Source organism: Alosa sapidissima, chromosome 13, assembly GCF_018492685.1.
Source record: "Alosa sapidissima isolate fAloSap1 chromosome 13, fAloSap1.pri, whole genome shotgun sequence".
Lineage (NCBI taxonomy): Eukaryota > Metazoa > Chordata > Actinopteri > Clupeiformes > Clupeidae > Alosa > Alosa sapidissima.
Window position 1 is genome coordinate 18240561 of NC_055969.1, and position 17255 is coordinate 18257815.

Sequence of the window (17255 nt, forward strand, 5' to 3'; positions counted from 1 at the left end):
AGGTTTTTGTTGTGGGTAATAAATATAATAAATTAATAACTTTAATAAGAGTAAAATTTGAATAAATGTATATATATATAAGTAAAACATTGTAAAAATACTACAATAAAGAAGACTACTTTAACATTGATCCTAGAACTGACTGATTCAGTATAGTGTTGTAACCTACCCTCAGTGCCATCAGGCTCAGCCTGCTCCTCACGCTGCTTCTGCTTGAACTTCATGTTGCCATGATGGAGCACAGCACCAGTCAGCTTGTAAATGGTGACTTTCTCCTCATTACTGAAACCCAGGATGTCAATTGCATCCTGGAATAATAAATGATATGATTATTATTATTTATTTATTTTCAAAAAATTGAATGGGGGAAAAATTCTTGGAAGACTTACATCTGTGGCATCCAACTCCTCTTTGTCATCGATGCTAGCCACAGTGATCTGACCCTGACTGCACATTGGGAAGTCATAGGGATTGGTTGTGATGAGGGACATTTCTATAGAGGTTAAAACATAATTTTACAAATTCAGAATTACATATACATTGATACATTGATATTTGAATGTTGGTTGAAAATATTAACCTTACCTATAATTTCAGGCTTGTGGTTGGTCATCATCTGGTAGAAGATGTGGTAGCCTCTCTCATCAGGAAGCTGGAATGTCACTCTAGACTTCTCCAGCAGGTCTATTTGCATAGGGAAGTATGTATTTTAAGTTGAAAAAAGACAGAAATCATGAAACATTTTTATAAACACAACATAATTATACTTACAAGTTTCAATATCAGCACTAGCCAGTTTTCCAGATGTGCCAAAGTGAATTCTGATGAATTTACCCTGTTTGAGATACAACATTATCTTAAGAAATTGATCTTCATCCATAACTACAAAAGTGAGGCAAGAGTTCAGATGAGAAATTAACTTACAAAACGTGAAGAGTTGTCATTCCTCACAGTCTTGGCATTACCATAAGCCTCCAACAGTGGATTGGCAGCAATAATCTGGTCTTCAAGAGAGCCCTGCAAGTCAATGTATAAATTGTTATAAAGTGCATGCCTGTGTTGCTGTGTGATAATTAGCCTATACACATGCATGGGGTCCTAACCTTCATTTTGCTTTTTGCTTCCGAGTCTTTCTTCTTTTCACCAGACACTGCAATTGTTGCAAAGTACTGGATGACACGCTTGGTGTTTACAGTCTTGCCAGCACCAGATTCTCCACTGGAGTACACAAAAGATTTTGCAATTTTTAGATCATGATTAAAAGAGTGCTATACTATTACACAAAAGATAATGCAAAGGCTTTGTCCTTAAAGCTGTGAAAAGTTTTAAAACATGCTTTGACACTTACGTAATCAGGATAGACTGGTTTTCCCTGTCTGTGGGGCAAAATAGTTGACATGAGTGAATCATTTTGAATATATGAATCAAATGTATCATTTATGGGTAAGGCTATTTGCACCCCTGGTACAATTAGCAGTGTATTCGTACCCTGGTGCAATTAGCAGAGCCGGACAGTAACGGAGTACATTTACTTGAGTACAATTTTGAGGGATCTGTACTTTACTCGAGTATCATTTTTGGGCAGTACTCATGACTTTACTCAAGTACATTTGAGAGGCAAATATTGTACTCTTTACTCCACTACATTTCTATCCATAGCCGTGAGGACCCGTTACTTCTTCTAAAAAAAGGAAAAAAGAGAAATCTCGGAAACCCTCAATTTGCTGTTTCCCTCTCAAACGTGATTGGATTGTGCAGGCGCCACTGATTGGGACAGCCTATCAGCAATCACCTTCAGCTTTCTGCCAAAGTGAACTCCATGGTCAGATTTAGATAAGAGACGAAACCATGGACGAAACAATGGATGAAGACGCAGCAGGTCCATCCCGGGAATGTGCCAACCTGTGGCCCCACCCAGACTATTTCAATTTTCTGAACAAGTTAATGATCGTTTTTCGCTTCAAGTGTTTCAATTACAAAATAGTATTTTATATTTGAAATATGTATTTTAAATACATGTATTAGAAATACTGCCCATCCCTGGCAACATGGTAAAAAGATGAAAATGATTTGATTTTACTGTCAATTTTTGCATTCTCCAAGGTATTAACATTAACATTTTTCTTAACTTCATGTAGGACCATTCTGTACATAAATGTAAGCACTGTGGCAGTAGTATTGCAATATTTAGAAAATGTAGGCTACTCTTGTACTCTTGATATTCAAGTACTTTTAAAAACAAGTACTTCAGTACTTTTACTTAAGTAGACATCTGACTGTTGTACTTTTACTTGTACTTGAGTAAAATTTAGTAAAGGGTATCTGTACTTTTACTCAAGTAATGAAGCTGTGTACTCGACCATGTACATGACCATGTTAGGTCACAGATACCTGCGATTACAACACCTCATTTTTACTTTTTAGTTTTTAACTAGGTGGTGCTATACATGAAATGAGTGGTTATGGAATGGGCTGACATGGCCCCTTAAGATCAACATACAAAAAAAGGTGGTCCTCCTAAACCCTACGGTTCTCGAGATATTCACAGAAAACTGTGTCTGCCCTACCCTCCTTTCGGGGGTCCAGTCCAGTGGGGGGGCTACAGATCAAAACGAAAAACGATGGTTCCATGCTATCCATGTGGGGCTACATACCCACCAAGTTTCGTGTACCCCGGTCTTTCAGTGTCACGGGAATCCTTGACGGAAAATTGGCCAATGCGAATTTCGGTTGTCTGGTGGGTGCTTCGTCTCCCCCTAGAGCTTCTCCGCGGAAAAAACGAATATGCAACTTTCTGGTCGCGGTCCGAACACATCCGGATTTGACTCAGCGGAAGTCTCCAATCACGCCTCGAAAATGTAGTCAGATTGTAGTTTCTAAGAAGACTGCAAAACGGACTCCGACTTGGCTTTGTTGCTGTTGAAATTTTAAGTAGCCTACCCTTGGGTGAACTTCGTTTTTGTAATGTGGTTTGAACAATGTGTTTGCTCGACCGTTTTATTGTGAGCCCTGTATGTGTTTAGCTTGGTTTCTTGATGGCTAGCTCGCTAGCTAGTGGGGCTTTAGCGTAGCAGTCACTTGCTACCGAAGCTGCAGGTGAAAACCCAGAAACAGCGAAGGAATAACCAGACCTGCATAGGGCTTCTTTAAAGGTGTCATGTGTAATGTCCGCCAAAAAATCAATTCATACTCCACATTCCATAAAAGATGGGGGCAGTATACCTCCAGAAAGTGAGTTGGTCTACCCTAGAGTAACAACCGAGACATGTGTATTGCAGTTTGGCTGGCGGTTATGTTGCCTCTCATGGCCGAAACTGGTATTATGACACCTGTTGGGCTGTGGCTAGTAATTTAGCAGGCTAATTCAGGTTGATATCTCTGCAGCACTATACTTTGTCATTTTTTTAATGACATCATCACCCTTATTTCTTGTCATTCTTTTGATGCGTGTAGCTCATTTTTTGGATATTTTTACCTCAATTCTTACACATGGCACCTTTAATTCAGTGGCTCTTAAACTGTAAGCATACCTTGAAGCATGAACTGATAGGCGTTGTCAGAGACAGAGAAGATGTGGGGTGGGGCCTCCATGCGCTTCTTGCCTCTATAGGCAGTCACCACCTCTGCATCGTACACTGGGAGCCACTTGTAGGGGTTCACAGTGACACAGAAAAGTCCAGAGTAGGTCTAGAATAAGGAAATAGGAAGATTGGTTTTCTAGCATTTTTATTTGTATTTATTTAATTTGTATTTAACTGTAATGCTTTTGTTTTTGTATTTAACTATAATGCTTACGTAGATCATCCATGCTGCATAACGCTCTTTGAGGTTATACAGGACAGAAGCTTCATTGAGGTGGGTCATCATGGCCATGTCCTCAATTTTGTCAAACTTGGGAGGATTCATGGGGAAGACTTCATCTTCCTTCACTGTCCTTTCCTAAAGCCAATGTAGAAAACAGCTTTAACAAAGAGATGCATTCAACAAACTTTCTGTTAAAATTACATTTTATTATTAGAACAATTTTTACAGCCTTGCTAAAGTACCTCCTTGGTTTCAAGCACTTCAACAGTGGCTTTGCCACCCTCTTTCTTCTTAATTGTACCCTTGACATACAAGTCCTCTTTGTCAACCACATAGCAAGCACTCTTTGCATCAAAGGGCTTGCTTTGGGCTTCAAGTCTCTCCTTCTCAGGCTTACGAAGGTAGATGGCAGCCTTGCCATATTGCGCCATTTCACCGTCCCCCATGGTTGCTGGTTACTACATAGATCAGAAGAATTTATAAAATTACTGAATTTAATCAATTAAATAAGTTTAATCTAATATTTTTAAGTCAATATTACTAATGGTGCAGATGCCATAACAAAATAAATAGAATCTGGAAACAATGCAGAAAATTGTACATATACAATAATTGGTATTGTTATAATTGTACATATACAATATGGTATTGTTATAATTGTACATATACAATATGGTATTGGTATTGTTACAATTACATCAGTACTCAAATTCATAATGGTTTACCAGTCTACACAGTACATACATACTGTACATATGTCTATTGGCATTAACAATTTCTGCTCCCCTTTCTTCTTATAAACATCTTATAAACTATTCCCTTTAATATTATTCATTGAAAACATTCAGCATTAAATCCATGACCAAAGAAATGGCAACCTCTGATTTTTTTTCTCTATTTTGCCCAACAATTACAGAACAGATGATGCTGCATATGGGGAGATTTAGGACTGCTCTCTCTGAATTCTGTTTGACCGGCATTCAATATCCTTGGAAGGACTAAGAACAGTGTGCAATTATATTGTGGAAAGAGATAGCAAATATTTCTGTGTCATTTATGGTAGATTTGACAATAAATCCCTTTTTCTCCTAATGACTGTCTTTACCTATCAAAGATCAATTTTGAGAACAAAACTTTTCAACTCAATGATATGCTGTAAACACAATAATAATCACATTTATAAAGGAAAATGTTTGGATTAGCCCTGCAAAGCAGCCACCTTGTTGTGTGTTGTAGCCATATAATTAGAGCCATACTATATAGAACTGGAGAGAGTGAGGAAGAAGCGCCCCCATTAATTTCATTGGCTGATACTACACTAGCTAATTCAGCCAAAAATACTCATTAGGCTGCCACCATCATTAAAAATGGCACCCAACACGTGCTCACTTCCACCAGTTAGGTGCCTCATTACTGATGGCCACAAATTGTGTTGTCCATGTGGATTGGTGGTTTCGCTGGTAATTTCCTGCTGGGAGGATTAGCCAATCTAGCCTGGCTAATGCCAAACATCATCTCATTGAGATGGGGTCTGGGAACTACATGTACATTTTCTCATATTTGAAACGTGGTTTACGAATGCCCAGAGCCGTTTATTGGGTGCTACGAATGTCTATCAAAAACGTCTGTACGTAGCTCAAAACCGCTTCGGTGTGTCGTCATCGTCTTGCTGTCCCCCCTCCGTTCTGTGATTGGTTTCTTCGTTGAGGTGAAAACGAAGTCCATAGAATCCAGGCTGCCTAGCAGCGTGAATAAAATTGCGCGCGTAAGGCAGCATAGGAAAACCCAGGCTAAAGCCAATCCACATTTGTGTGAAAATATAATTGGAAGTTAGCATATGTTAGATATCATTTTTAAAAATGGAGCCGGCCAGCTGGGTAGCTGAAGTTAACCCTCCAAATTCTAACCCCCTAGTGATTGTAGCGTATTCAATTTTACAAGATCACCTGTCCAATTCTATTAAATGACAGGCTATGGAAAGTGGTCTCTAAAAAATAATTATCTGATATTTTTATTGTTATATTTGTAACTTAAAACTTAAATGGAGTAATAGTTTTTTTGCTAAACTAGTAAATTCAAATAAAGTCTTACCTTTTCTTTCCAAAATCAAAATGAAATGTCAAAGTTGTTAAAACCGCTGAAAAACAAAGTCAGTTACAAAGTTAGATGACAAAACGCATATGTAAATGTAAGCAAAAGTAAAGGTGAAGGACTTTTTCATTAAAATCCAACTCTCATCCTTCACCACCACAGTGTTTGCCATGTAACAACTCCAGCAGCCTTCTCCCTGTCAGTGTCTGCAATGCCTGCAGGGAAGACTTACTTACTGTGCACAGGAACCCCCACCCTCTTGCTGTTCTCCCTGCTCCCTGCAGGTGCTTATATTTGCCATCTTCTGCAAACTAAGCAGCCCCCTAATAAGGTAAGATGTGTTTGATAGACATGGTTTGATATATTTAAACATTACCTCAACCTTGCTGTCCAACACGCTAATTAAATTGATGGTTTACTACATATCAGTAGTTACTATAATATTATTCCAGTCAATTGTAGTCAATTTGTCAGATACATTTAACTACTCCTAAACTGGTCATATTATGGCAAATTTCTCCTTGAAGCATCATTTGGCATCTTAATACACTAATATATATATAATAAATATAAGTATGTATATATAGTAGCTTCTGCATGTAACCAGAAAAGATAGACATGATAACGTATTACATGAGGCATTTTGATATGTATGAAGATGATGGTGATGATATATTGATAAATGAAGAGTTTGGTTCCAAACGCTATATCTTCCATTTTCATGAATTAAGAGGTGGAACTGTAATTGGGTTATTGTTATTTGATCTTTACTCAATCAAAACAACACAACTGCACATATTATTGCTATTACCTGAGATTAAATAAAATTACTTATTGTTTTTTAAATTGATATATAGCGTTTTGGAACCAAATTGCTCAATGGATATGTATATTGATGTTTGTGTGTGTGAATATATGAGTACAAGTGGAGTTCTCAGTACATTTCAGTGGATTGAAGTATATGGCTTCTTTGTGATTTATAGGCCATGCCTGTAGACCTTGAAATAAATTCATGAAATCAATATCCCTATCAAACATTAATATGCTGACATCTATTTATGCCCCACACACATGTAGCATGGTTTAGGCCTTTTTTGGAAGCGGTAGAACTGGTTTATGTTAAGGTTAAGAGACCTTTCCAGTTTAATGACTGGTGTACTGTGACAAGTATTTTTCTCTTTAACCAAGTACACTCAGAACATTCTATATCATGCATACATCAAAAAGGGAGACAGAGAAAAGGCATAAGATTTTTTTCAATAAAATGTTCTCTCTATCTTCTCTCTTCCTTAGACTTGTGGCGCTATTTATATTTTTAATACTTGTGACCTTCTCCACAGTAAACATGATGACCTGTTGCGGTGTTATTTTGATAGCTTTCCAGCTCCATAGTTGAAACATAAGAGAATCATCAGTCATATATTTATTAGAGTGTATTATGTTCCACTCAGTTTTAAGATCCTACTGCTGGATTGCATATGATAATTTGCCATTCCATAAAACACCATAGTAATAAAACTGATGAGGAGTATTTTTCTTTATGTATTCATTTATGTTATTTGTGAGGGACCATGTACAATGTCAAGCATAAATATTGCCATTTTGTGCATTGTACCGGTTAGCCGCTAATTTACATCTGCAGACAACTGGCAGTGCACAATTAAACAGCCAGTAGACCAGACCGACACCAGACAACATTCAACAAGTGACCAGACAGATAACAGTAAACAGACAAATCACATATACTAATACATACACAAACACACAGAGAGAGAGAGAGAGAGAGAGATACATACACAGTCAGTACCATAAGAAACAAGCAAAAGTGACAAAAGAACTCAACATTTTCAACAGTATTTTCCTATTTACATGTTATTGTGGGGCAGCCGTGGCCTACTGGTTAGTGCTTCGGACTTGTAACCGGAGGGTTGCTGGTTTGAACCCCGACCAGTAGGCACGGCTGAAGTGTCCTTGAGCAAGGCACCGAACCCCTCACTGCTCCCCGAGCGCCGCTGTTGTAACAGGCAGCTCACTGCGGCGGGATTAGTGTGTGCTTCACCTCACTGTGTGCTGAGTGTGTTTCACTAATTCACGGATTGGGATAAATGCAGAGACCAAATTTCCCTCACGGGAAAAAAAGAGTATTTATACTTATATACTTGCTAACTTGGAAATGAGGTCCTATGTCCAAAATCCTGAACCACCCCTTTAAAGCATAGATGCCCTCATTGTTTTGTCTTGTCTTTTAATTATTACATTTAATCTACTTTATTTTTAAACTATTTTATGCTTTCTAATACTATCTAGCTAAACAATGTTATCCCCTTTGATGCTTTCATTTACTATAATTTACACCTCAAAGTGTTAAATGTTAATGCCATGGAGTCTGGAACTAGGCATATTTCTTTCAACCACACATTGGGCTGTATTTTGGGTCACCAGCGCATGGCGTAAAGTTCGTTTTTCACCCGCGCGAAGTTGAATTCGGTATTTTGCACGTATTTTTTAAGCATTGCGCCCAGGGGTGTGGCAATTAACAACCTAGGGAGGGGCCTAGCGCGTTGTCTAAAAATCGCTATCATACACCACCTAAACCTGGTCAGAAGTCAATGGCGAGTTGTTCATATGCTATTTTAAGAGCGCATGTCACCAGTCATATTGGCAGGTGCACGCACCATCCTCCTATCATTCATGAACGCACACCAGCGCACGTCCATGCAAAGCATTACAAATTGCACGATTACAATGGGAAACATAATTAGAACAAAGATATTACGAAATACTGTACATCTCATAATGAGTAGTTATTCACCATCATTTGCAAATTGGTAATGACGGTTAAAAGTGATTAGGGGAGAGGCGAGAGACACGTATGGAGCACAGCTGAAGACGCACTGTCACGAGATATAAGCAACTCCTCTGCAGGATAAATGTTGTTTCATTCAGTCATTTGAGCAATATTAGGGTAAGTGTTGCTTTTTCCAGCCTATGTTTTCGGTGGTAACCCATTGTCAGTCAATAGTGAAAGTAACTGCATATAACTGTCTTGTCGTTGACTTATTCCTTGGTGAAGTTAGTTTCACTTTGCCAATGAGTTCAAATAATAGACGAGTGCAAATGCGTGAAGGCTATGCTAGGTTTTAGTAAGTCATGGTTTAAGAATGACTATTCCATACGGTCTCGCAAGCAGCCTCCTTCAAATGCGCCGTTGAATGCCAAAATACCGATGCATTTATTTGACATATCGCGCGTTGCGCCGTTAAAGGGAATGACAGATGTCATTCTCATTGGTTTAAAATGATGTTACGCCCCAAACACACCCATATGACTGATTAAAAGACCTAGGAACACCTTGTTACGCCATGCGCTCCACTTTTGATAGCGAAACCCCTCCCAATGTGAACTGGACATCCTACTAAATTTGAATAGACTTTTGACGAGTGACGATGCACTTTAGAATGTCATGATAGGGCCCATTGACTCATATCTCAACACACAAGACAAACTGTCATTGTGTCTTTATTGTGTCTGGCTATGTCTTAATTATTTTCTGGTCCTGGTTATTTTGACTAATTGTCTTTAGTGATGTAGTACTCGAGTCCGGTCTCGAGACCAATTTCTGCTTTCTCGGTCTCGTTTCGGACTCGTTCCTTCAAAGACTCGGTCTTGACTCGGTCTCGGACCACAGTGGGAGGAGAAGGACTCGTAATTTCAGACCGAGTCCTCGAGACCAACGCATTTTTTATGTTCATATAAAAAAACAGACAACACATAACAACAATAATAATAAAATGCATTATTTAAAAATGACATCCCATGGTGCAATGCAAAGATACTGCCGTCAGAGCCGTTTATTTCTATGGCTCTGCTGCCGGTGAGTGTCTGTAGGTCAGCATAGTCCATATTAAGACGTTAAGACTGCTCCTCTAAACAATTCCCAATCTAGCTTAGTCTGTAGGCCTAACTGTTGATTATTAACTGGGGTGATATTAAATTATGAATATTAAAACTAAAATTTTTTTATGGTCTTGGTCTCGACTCCTAAAGGACTCGGTCTCGACTCGGACTTGCTTCCTCAAAGACTCGGTCTTGACTCGGACTCGACTGTATTTGAAAACCAACAGACTCGGTCTCGACTCGGTCTCGACCCTTCAAAGACTCGGTCTTGACTCGGACTCGGCATAGGCGGTCTCGTCCCCATCACTAATTGTCTTTGCACGCGTGTACTGTAAGACTTGTTTTGGGAGGGTAGGGGTGAGAGTGGTTGTTAGAGAGGGTGGGTATAAGCTAAGGATAAATCTGTTTATGTCAATCAGTAGTAAAACTGAAAGACTTTCTCATTGAAATCCAACTGTCATCCTTCAGCTATTTGACATAACTACTCCTGCTTGATACCCTCTCTCTGGCAACTGATGCAGGTGATAACTTACTGTGCATTGGAACCCCCCAGCCTCTTGCCGTCCTCCCAGTTCCCTGCAGGTCCTTAAATTGGCCTGATCTTCTGCACACTTAGCATTACTCTAATGAGGTAAGTTGTTTGATAGATATGGTTTGATATTTAAACATCATCGCAACGCAACCTTGTTGTCCCACACATCAATATGGATGGTTTACTGCATTGTTTGGGTTGTTTGATTGATGTAATTATGCTTGATCAATGTTGATGCTTGATCTTGAACTAACATTGACATCTTAAAACGTGTTTAAAATATTAGTAGTAGCTATATTTGTAACCAGAAAAGATGGAAAACTCCATGGTGTATGTTTATTTATTTATTTTATTAAAGAACATGTAATGCATACATTTGTAAATAAATTTATTGATTATCTTATACACATACAAATTACTCAACGTTAACAGTTTAAACCTATTTTTGTATGTATTTGTGCTTGTGTGTCATTGTTTGTTTGGGAGATCAAGTCACTGACTGGCAAGTAGGCTAAAAGTAAGTCTCAAGTCAAATCGATGACGTTCGAGTTACGTCCCTAGACAAAGATAAAGAAGTCCTAAGTAAGCTTAATGAAACAGAAGCAATGTTTTCTTCAGAATATTTCCAAGCTTTGTGACACTATTTATGTAAGGGATAATGTAAAGAACGCTGGTCATTATCGGGAAAATAAGTCCTGACAGGGCAAGGACCCGGCGCATCAGCGGAGTGTTTTGCTTCGCCCTGAAGGGGCTTATTTTGACAGCCATTGACAGCGGTCATTATATGTTCCAGCGATCATTACATGGTGTATATTTGACTGTAGAACGTTGGGAAATCCCATTCAAGGCAATGGAGGGAGCCGTGTAATAAATGTATATATTTGTGACCTTTTCCAGCTAAACCACGATGACCTGTCATATGTAGCAATCAGTTTGTGAATATGGCACATTTCAGTGAATCAAAAGTCAATAATGAGTAACCTAATTGCCCCTTTATTCAGGGGTCTCCAACCTTTTTTCCTCCGAGAGTTACTTTGACAAAATGGACATGGCCGAGAACCTTTTTTCCTCCGAGAGTTACTTTGACAAAATGGACATGGCCGAGAACCTTTTTTCCTCCGAGAGCTACTTTGACAAAATGGACATGGCCGAGAACCTTTTTTCCTCCGAGAGCTACTTTGAGGAAATGGATATGGCTGAGAGCTTTTATATTATAGTAGCATGCCATGTATTCACATAGCTGCTCTACACCCAAAACTGCTGAATAAGATTTGTATGCTTTTTAAAGATTCCTTTCAACTCATTTACCTTCTCTCTTTGTAGACTGTGAATTTGATGTCATAGAAATGTTTCCCAAGTGGTTGGGTTATCAGATTTATAAACATCGTCCTCAAACCTTTTGGAGAGCTACTTAGAAAAAGGTGGGGTAGCTTGTGATTAATATATATATATATATATATATGAAAGAAATCTATCTTTGAAATTAGATGTAAATATCCCTGATGTTATCTTAAGCACTGCTATACTGCATAAAAGAATGGTAACCTCATCTATCTTAGCTATTTCATTCAAATCATATTTCATAGATCATAGTTTATGTAGACTTGGGTTTTATGCTTGCAATCATCGATTTGCTGTAAGAAGGCTATTTTTAAGTTAGCTGATCCTAGATAAATGGATTCTTTATTTTGAGGTTTTTAGTAAAGACAAACTGACCATGTGGTCAAACCCTGATTCTGCCTTGCAAATCTGCCTTTAGAGAAAGAACGAAAATGAATGCTCAGATTCCAATAATTTATTGTAGGTAGTGAACTTAGCTACAGAATGGTCACAGCATCAGAATCCAGGTAAAAGTGACTGGAGTTCAGAGGGTTTACTCTGCCGCCTCTTTGCCCTTTGGGAGAGAACAAAGACATTACATGAATTTGATTACGTTACATGTAGTCAAGCCAAGAAATCGACATTACTCCACAAAAAATCTTACCTTTCCAGAATCACGGCTCTTGGCCCTCAGCTTGTTGACCTGAGACTCAGCAATGTCTGCGCGCTCCTCAGCCTCCTCCAACTCATGCTGCACCTTTCTGAACTTGGACAGGTGGGAGTTGGCCTGCTCCTCCTGTGTGAAATAATTGTGGATCCATTCAGTTTCAAACCAATCATGTTAATTATGTAATAAAAAGGCCAAGTGAATATTTGCAATAGAGATGAGGTTTGGATAATAAATACTACTCACGGCTTCCTCAGCCTGCCTCTTGTAGGCCTTGACCTTCAGCTGCAGCTTGTCAACCAGATCCTGAAGTCTGGCAACATTCTTCTTGTCCTCTTCAGTCTAAAGAGTAGATGAAGTGTATCAAGTCGTATCTTCTTCTCTTAAGCGTAACACTATGATACGGAGTTAAAAGAAATGTCTGTACCTGGTAGGTGAGCTCTTTAACCCTCCTCTCGTATTTGCGGACTCCCTTAATGGCATCACCACCACGTCTCTGTTCAGCTTCAATCTCATTTTCCAGCTCACGAACCTTAATGCGGAAAATATTTGCATGTTAAACACTATTTTCTACTAATGTGAGATTTCTGGCACATTTCTTCACATGCATATTTTGCTGCCTACCCTAGACTCCAGTTTCTGGAGTTGTTTCTTGCCACCCTTCATGGCCAGGTTCTCAGCCTCATCCAGGCGGTGCTGCAGATCTTTCACAGTGATCTCCAGGTTCTTCTTCATCCTCTCAAGATGAGAGCTGGTGTCCTGCTCTTTCTTCAGTTCCTCTGCCATCATAGCAGCCTAAATAACAGGACAATCATATAAACTACATATTCGCCTTTGCATGTGTCTAATTTCAAAAGAAACACTTCTTACATCAGTGATGGCTTTCTTGGCTTTGTCCTCAGCATTTCTAGCCTCTTGGACAATGTCATCAACCTCACCTTGGACCTGAACCAAGTCAGCCTCAAGCTTCTTCTTGGTATTAATAAGACTTGTGTTCTAAAATTAAACACACCATGTCAATTATAAACTGAAAGGTGTACTTGTTGAATTGATCTACCTGTTTTTAACACTCTTCTCTATACCTGAGAGTGCAGGAGGCCAACACGCTCACTGGCATCAACCAACTCTTGCTCAGCCACTTTGCGGCCTCTCTCTGTCTGCTCCAGAGCAACTCTGAGTTCCTCAATCTCAGCCACCATCAGGGTGTTCCTGCGCTCCACCATGGCAACCTGCTCCTTCATGTCCTCTTGTCCTCTTACAGCATCGTCAAGGTGCAGTTGGGCATCCTAACCGAAAAATATGCAATGACAAAAGATATCATGCTACTACTATGTCCTGCTAAGATTTGTTTTACTACTTTTAGATAATATTGCATTAGACTGCACATTGACATGACTAACCTTGAGTTGACCCTGCACATTTCTCAGTTGTTTCTGAGACTCAGAAGCCTGTCGGTTAGCATGGCTCAACTGAATCTCCATCTCATTGAGGTCTCCCTCCATCTTCTTCTTGATTCTCAGGGCATCATTCCTGCTCCTGACCTCAGAGTCCAGAGTGCTCTGCATGGAGTCAATCACCCTCTGGCTGTTCCTCTTGATCTGCTCCATCTCTTCATCCTTTTCTGCAATCTTCCTGTCAACCTCACCCTTGATCTGGTTGAGCTCAAGCTGGACACGAAGAATCTTGGACTCCTCATGCTCAAGAGTTCCCTATAGAAGAACATTATTAATTAAAAAAATGATATTACTTTCTTTAGAGTTCTGTAGTCACGTTTGTATCTGAATGTCTACCTCAGCCTCCTCCAGGGCAGTCTGGATCTCAGACTTTTCAGTCTCTACAGTCTTCTTGGCCTTCTCTAGCTCATGGATGCTCTTTCCAGTCTCACCAAGCTGCTCTGTCAGGTCTGAGATCTCCTCTGCAAATGTGCATTGATGATATTACATTAAACATATTTTCTGGATGTTTTCTGCAACATTTTTGTAAGCGGGTGGGATATGCATCAGGTTTTCTTAACTCACGTTGGAGATTTTTGTTTTCTCTCTTCAGGGTCTCAAGGTGGTCAAGAGACTCCTCATAGGAGTTCTTCATCTTGAATAGCTCAGTGCTGAGAGAACGAGCCTCTTTCAGGGCTCCTTCCAACTCTGCCTGACCCTCCTCATACTTCTGCTTCCACTCTGCCAGGACCTTGTAGAAACCATTTTTGCTATTAGGCAGATACTCATTCAGATTTTACCAACATTCCACATTTTAGTGGTATTTTGGAGGTGTTACCTTGTCAAAGTTCCTCTGCTTCTTGTCAAGGTTAGCAGCCAGAGCATTGGCTCTCTCTACATCAATCATAAGATCCTCAACCTCCCCCTGAAGTCTCTGTTTGGTCTTGTCCAGAGAGGCACACTTGGAGTTGACAGCCTCAATTTGCTCCTCAGCTTCCTGCAGACGCTGGGCAAGCTTTTTCCTGATTACATGATAGTATTTGTTAGACAAGAGTTTTAAATGGGAAATTATTTTGTGTATTTCGGTTTTACATACTTGGACTCCTCAAGCTCTTCAGTGCGCTGGATGGCATCAGTTTCATATTTAGACCTCCACTGAGCAACCTCGCTGTTGGCCTTGGACATGCCACGCTGCAGTTCAGCTTTAGCCTCCTGCTCTTCCTCAAACTGCTCCCTCAGGAGGTCACAGTCATGGCGTGCAGACTGAACAGCATGGGCCAGGGCATTCTTGGCCTGGTGGTAAAAAAGAATAATGCCTTAAGTAGTTGCATAATATGTTATTAAACAGTTGTTTGTCAATTAAGATTCTTTACCTTGACCTCCTCTTCATTCAGCCTCTTCAGTTCCTCTATTTGCTGAGTGTATGCTTGTTTGCTTCTGGTCAGCTGAGAAACCAGGGCATCTTTCTCCTCCACCTGACGTCCAAGCTCACCTGGTTGACAATTGTGTTTTTTTTAAAGCTCAGATTTTGTAGATAAATAACAGCTGTCCATATTATAAATCTTACCATTTTCAGTCTGAAGTCTTGCTCTCTGAGCACTGATGTCGTTGACCTGACGAGCAGCCTCATCACTCTTGGCCTTGATTTCACTAAGTTGGTCCTCAAGGGTGCGGCACATCTTCTCCAGATTTGCCTGTTTATATGTATGTGACCCACAGGAGTGCAGGACAACAATAGAGTTATATGAAATAGCACCTCAGTGACAAGTTAACAAGTTTGTAAGTTGGTTTGTTCAAAGTAATAAATGAAGGCATGCATTTCACTAACCTTAGCTTTAGCAACGGCCTCCATGTTGCTGGAGAGGTCATCAATCTCCATCTTGTATTCACTTTTCTCCTTTTCAAGCTTCTGCTTGACACGCTGAAGATTGTCGATCTGCTCTCCCAGCTCAGCCACGCTATCGGCCTGCTTCTTGCGGAGAGCTGACGCAGTGGCTTCATGCTGCAGGGTGGACTCTTCAAGATCACGACGCAGCTTCTGGAACTCAGCCTCACGCTTCTTGTTCATCTCAATTTGAGCTGCAGTGGCACCACCAGCCTCCTCAAGCCTTTCACTGATCTCCTCAAGTTCCCTGGAGAGATCAGCTCTCTGCTTCTCAACCTTGGCACGAGCTGCACGCTCAGCCTCAATCTCTTCCTCCAATTCCTCAATGCGAGCCTATTGATTGCGAGAAAACATATATCAACATAAATATCAACAAATTCTAAATATTTTTGAATGGCCTAAAAACAAACCAACCTGAAGCTCTTTGATCTTCTTCTGAAGCTGAGCACCCAGTGATTGTTCATCTTCAATCTTACTAAGAAGTTGGCTTGTTTCAAAGTCCTTCCTGATAAACAAATGCAAGAACAAATTAACCCTGAACGTGGCTGTATGCATGGAAATTAAATAGCAATGTTTCGTAAGAGATATTAGATTTTGGCCTTACTTCTTTATCTTCTCCTCAGATTGCTGCTTGTCATTTTCCAGATCCATGATGCTCTCCTGGGCCAGCTTCAGGTCACCCTCAAACTTTCTCTTGGCTCTCTCAAGGTCCATGCGGAGCTTCTTTTCTTGCTCCAGGGAGCCCTCAAGCTGCCGTTTCAAATTGTGAGGCGGGTGAGTAAGAGGAAAATAGTCTCCATTGCATAATGTCTTTGTTCACATACAATATATTCAGAACTCACATCATCCACTTGCTGTTCAAGCTTAGTTTTGGATTTGGTCAGAGTGTTGACTTTGTCTTCCTCTGCCTGAAGATCATCAAGAGTCTGCTGGTGGGCCTCTTGGAGGGATTTCTTCTCCTTTGTCAACTTAGCAATAGATTCATCTTGAGAAGCCATCTCTTCAGTCAGGTTTTTAACCTGAGCATACAAAGTTTCATATTAGCATCCACTAAAATTCCAAAGAATTACTGACTATATGCAAAGTCCATATAGGCAACTCTTTAAGCTCCGCAGCCATCTTGGCAATTTCAGGCTAACAAGTTCAGGCTCCTATCTAAATGACTGAGGAGAAATATGTAAATCTTCATAAGAAGATCATATAAACATTAAAGGGGTGGTTCAGGATTTTGGACATAGGACCTCATTTCCAAGTTAGCAAGTGTGATATTTATCAGTGGAGACCGTTTTCAACACATATCCTCCAGTCCTTCTAGTTTCAGAGTTCGCAGGTGCTAGGTAAGACTGTTTTTCGTGGCAGACTAACACATACTGATGACTTGCGCTAGCCTAGCACCTGCAAACTCTGCAATTGGATGAAACGTGTTGAAAACAGTCTCTCCACTGATAAATATCACACTTGCTTACTTGGAAATTAGGTCCTATGTCCAAAATCCTGAACCACCCCTTTAAAGGTACATGTGAATCAGGCTTGTGCAAAATTTCAGAATTGAATTGAAACTGGCTCTTAAATTCCAATTCAATTCTTGAATTTCACTTTCATTTCAATTGAGGTAGCAAACAGGAA

The 17255-nt window shown here is 39.9% G+C and overlaps 1 protein-coding gene across 2 annotated transcripts in view; it reads right to left on the minus strand.

Annotated features, from left to right (window-relative positions):
* LOC121680859 (myosin heavy chain, fast skeletal muscle-like) overlaps positions 1 to 17255 on the minus strand; it is a 34043-nt gene that overhangs the window by 8165 nt on the left and 8623 nt on the right. Inside the window, exons 24-41 of one of the 2 annotated variants that reach the window (XM_042060408.1) lie at positions 16472 to 16648; positions 16234 to 16379; positions 16044 to 16134; positions 15573 to 15962; positions 15312 to 15438; positions 15118 to 15236; positions 14841 to 15037; positions 14583 to 14766; positions 14330 to 14495; positions 14102 to 14226; positions 13712 to 14020; positions 13394 to 13597; positions 13182 to 13307; positions 12936 to 13106; positions 12739 to 12843; positions 12558 to 12653; positions 12309 to 12440; positions 12105 to 12218 (exon numbers count right to left, since the gene is read on the minus strand). In XM_042060408.1, the coding sequence (XP_041916342.1) occupies positions 12198 to 12218; positions 12309 to 12440; positions 12558 to 12653; positions 12739 to 12843; positions 12936 to 13106; positions 13182 to 13307; positions 13394 to 13597; positions 13712 to 14020; positions 14102 to 14226; positions 14330 to 14495; positions 14583 to 14766; positions 14841 to 15037; positions 15118 to 15236; positions 15312 to 15438; positions 15573 to 15962; positions 16044 to 16134; positions 16234 to 16379; positions 16472 to 16648 (2886 nt within the window). In that variant the 3' untranslated portion in view covers positions 12105 to 12197. Of the gene's footprint in view, positions 1 to 169; positions 309 to 389; positions 494 to 585; positions 685 to 771; positions 836 to 924; positions 1018 to 1103; positions 1219 to 1348; positions 1377 to 3530; positions 3688 to 3795; positions 3940 to 4046; positions 4263 to 12104; positions 12219 to 12308; positions 12441 to 12557; positions 12654 to 12738; positions 12844 to 12935; positions 13107 to 13181; positions 13308 to 13393; positions 13598 to 13711; positions 14021 to 14101; positions 14227 to 14329; positions 14496 to 14582; positions 14767 to 14840; positions 15038 to 15117; positions 15237 to 15311; positions 15439 to 15572; positions 15963 to 16043; positions 16135 to 16233; positions 16380 to 16471; positions 16649 to 17255 lie in introns of those variants that run through there. The other variant, XM_042060407.1, reaches the window with a different exon arrangement.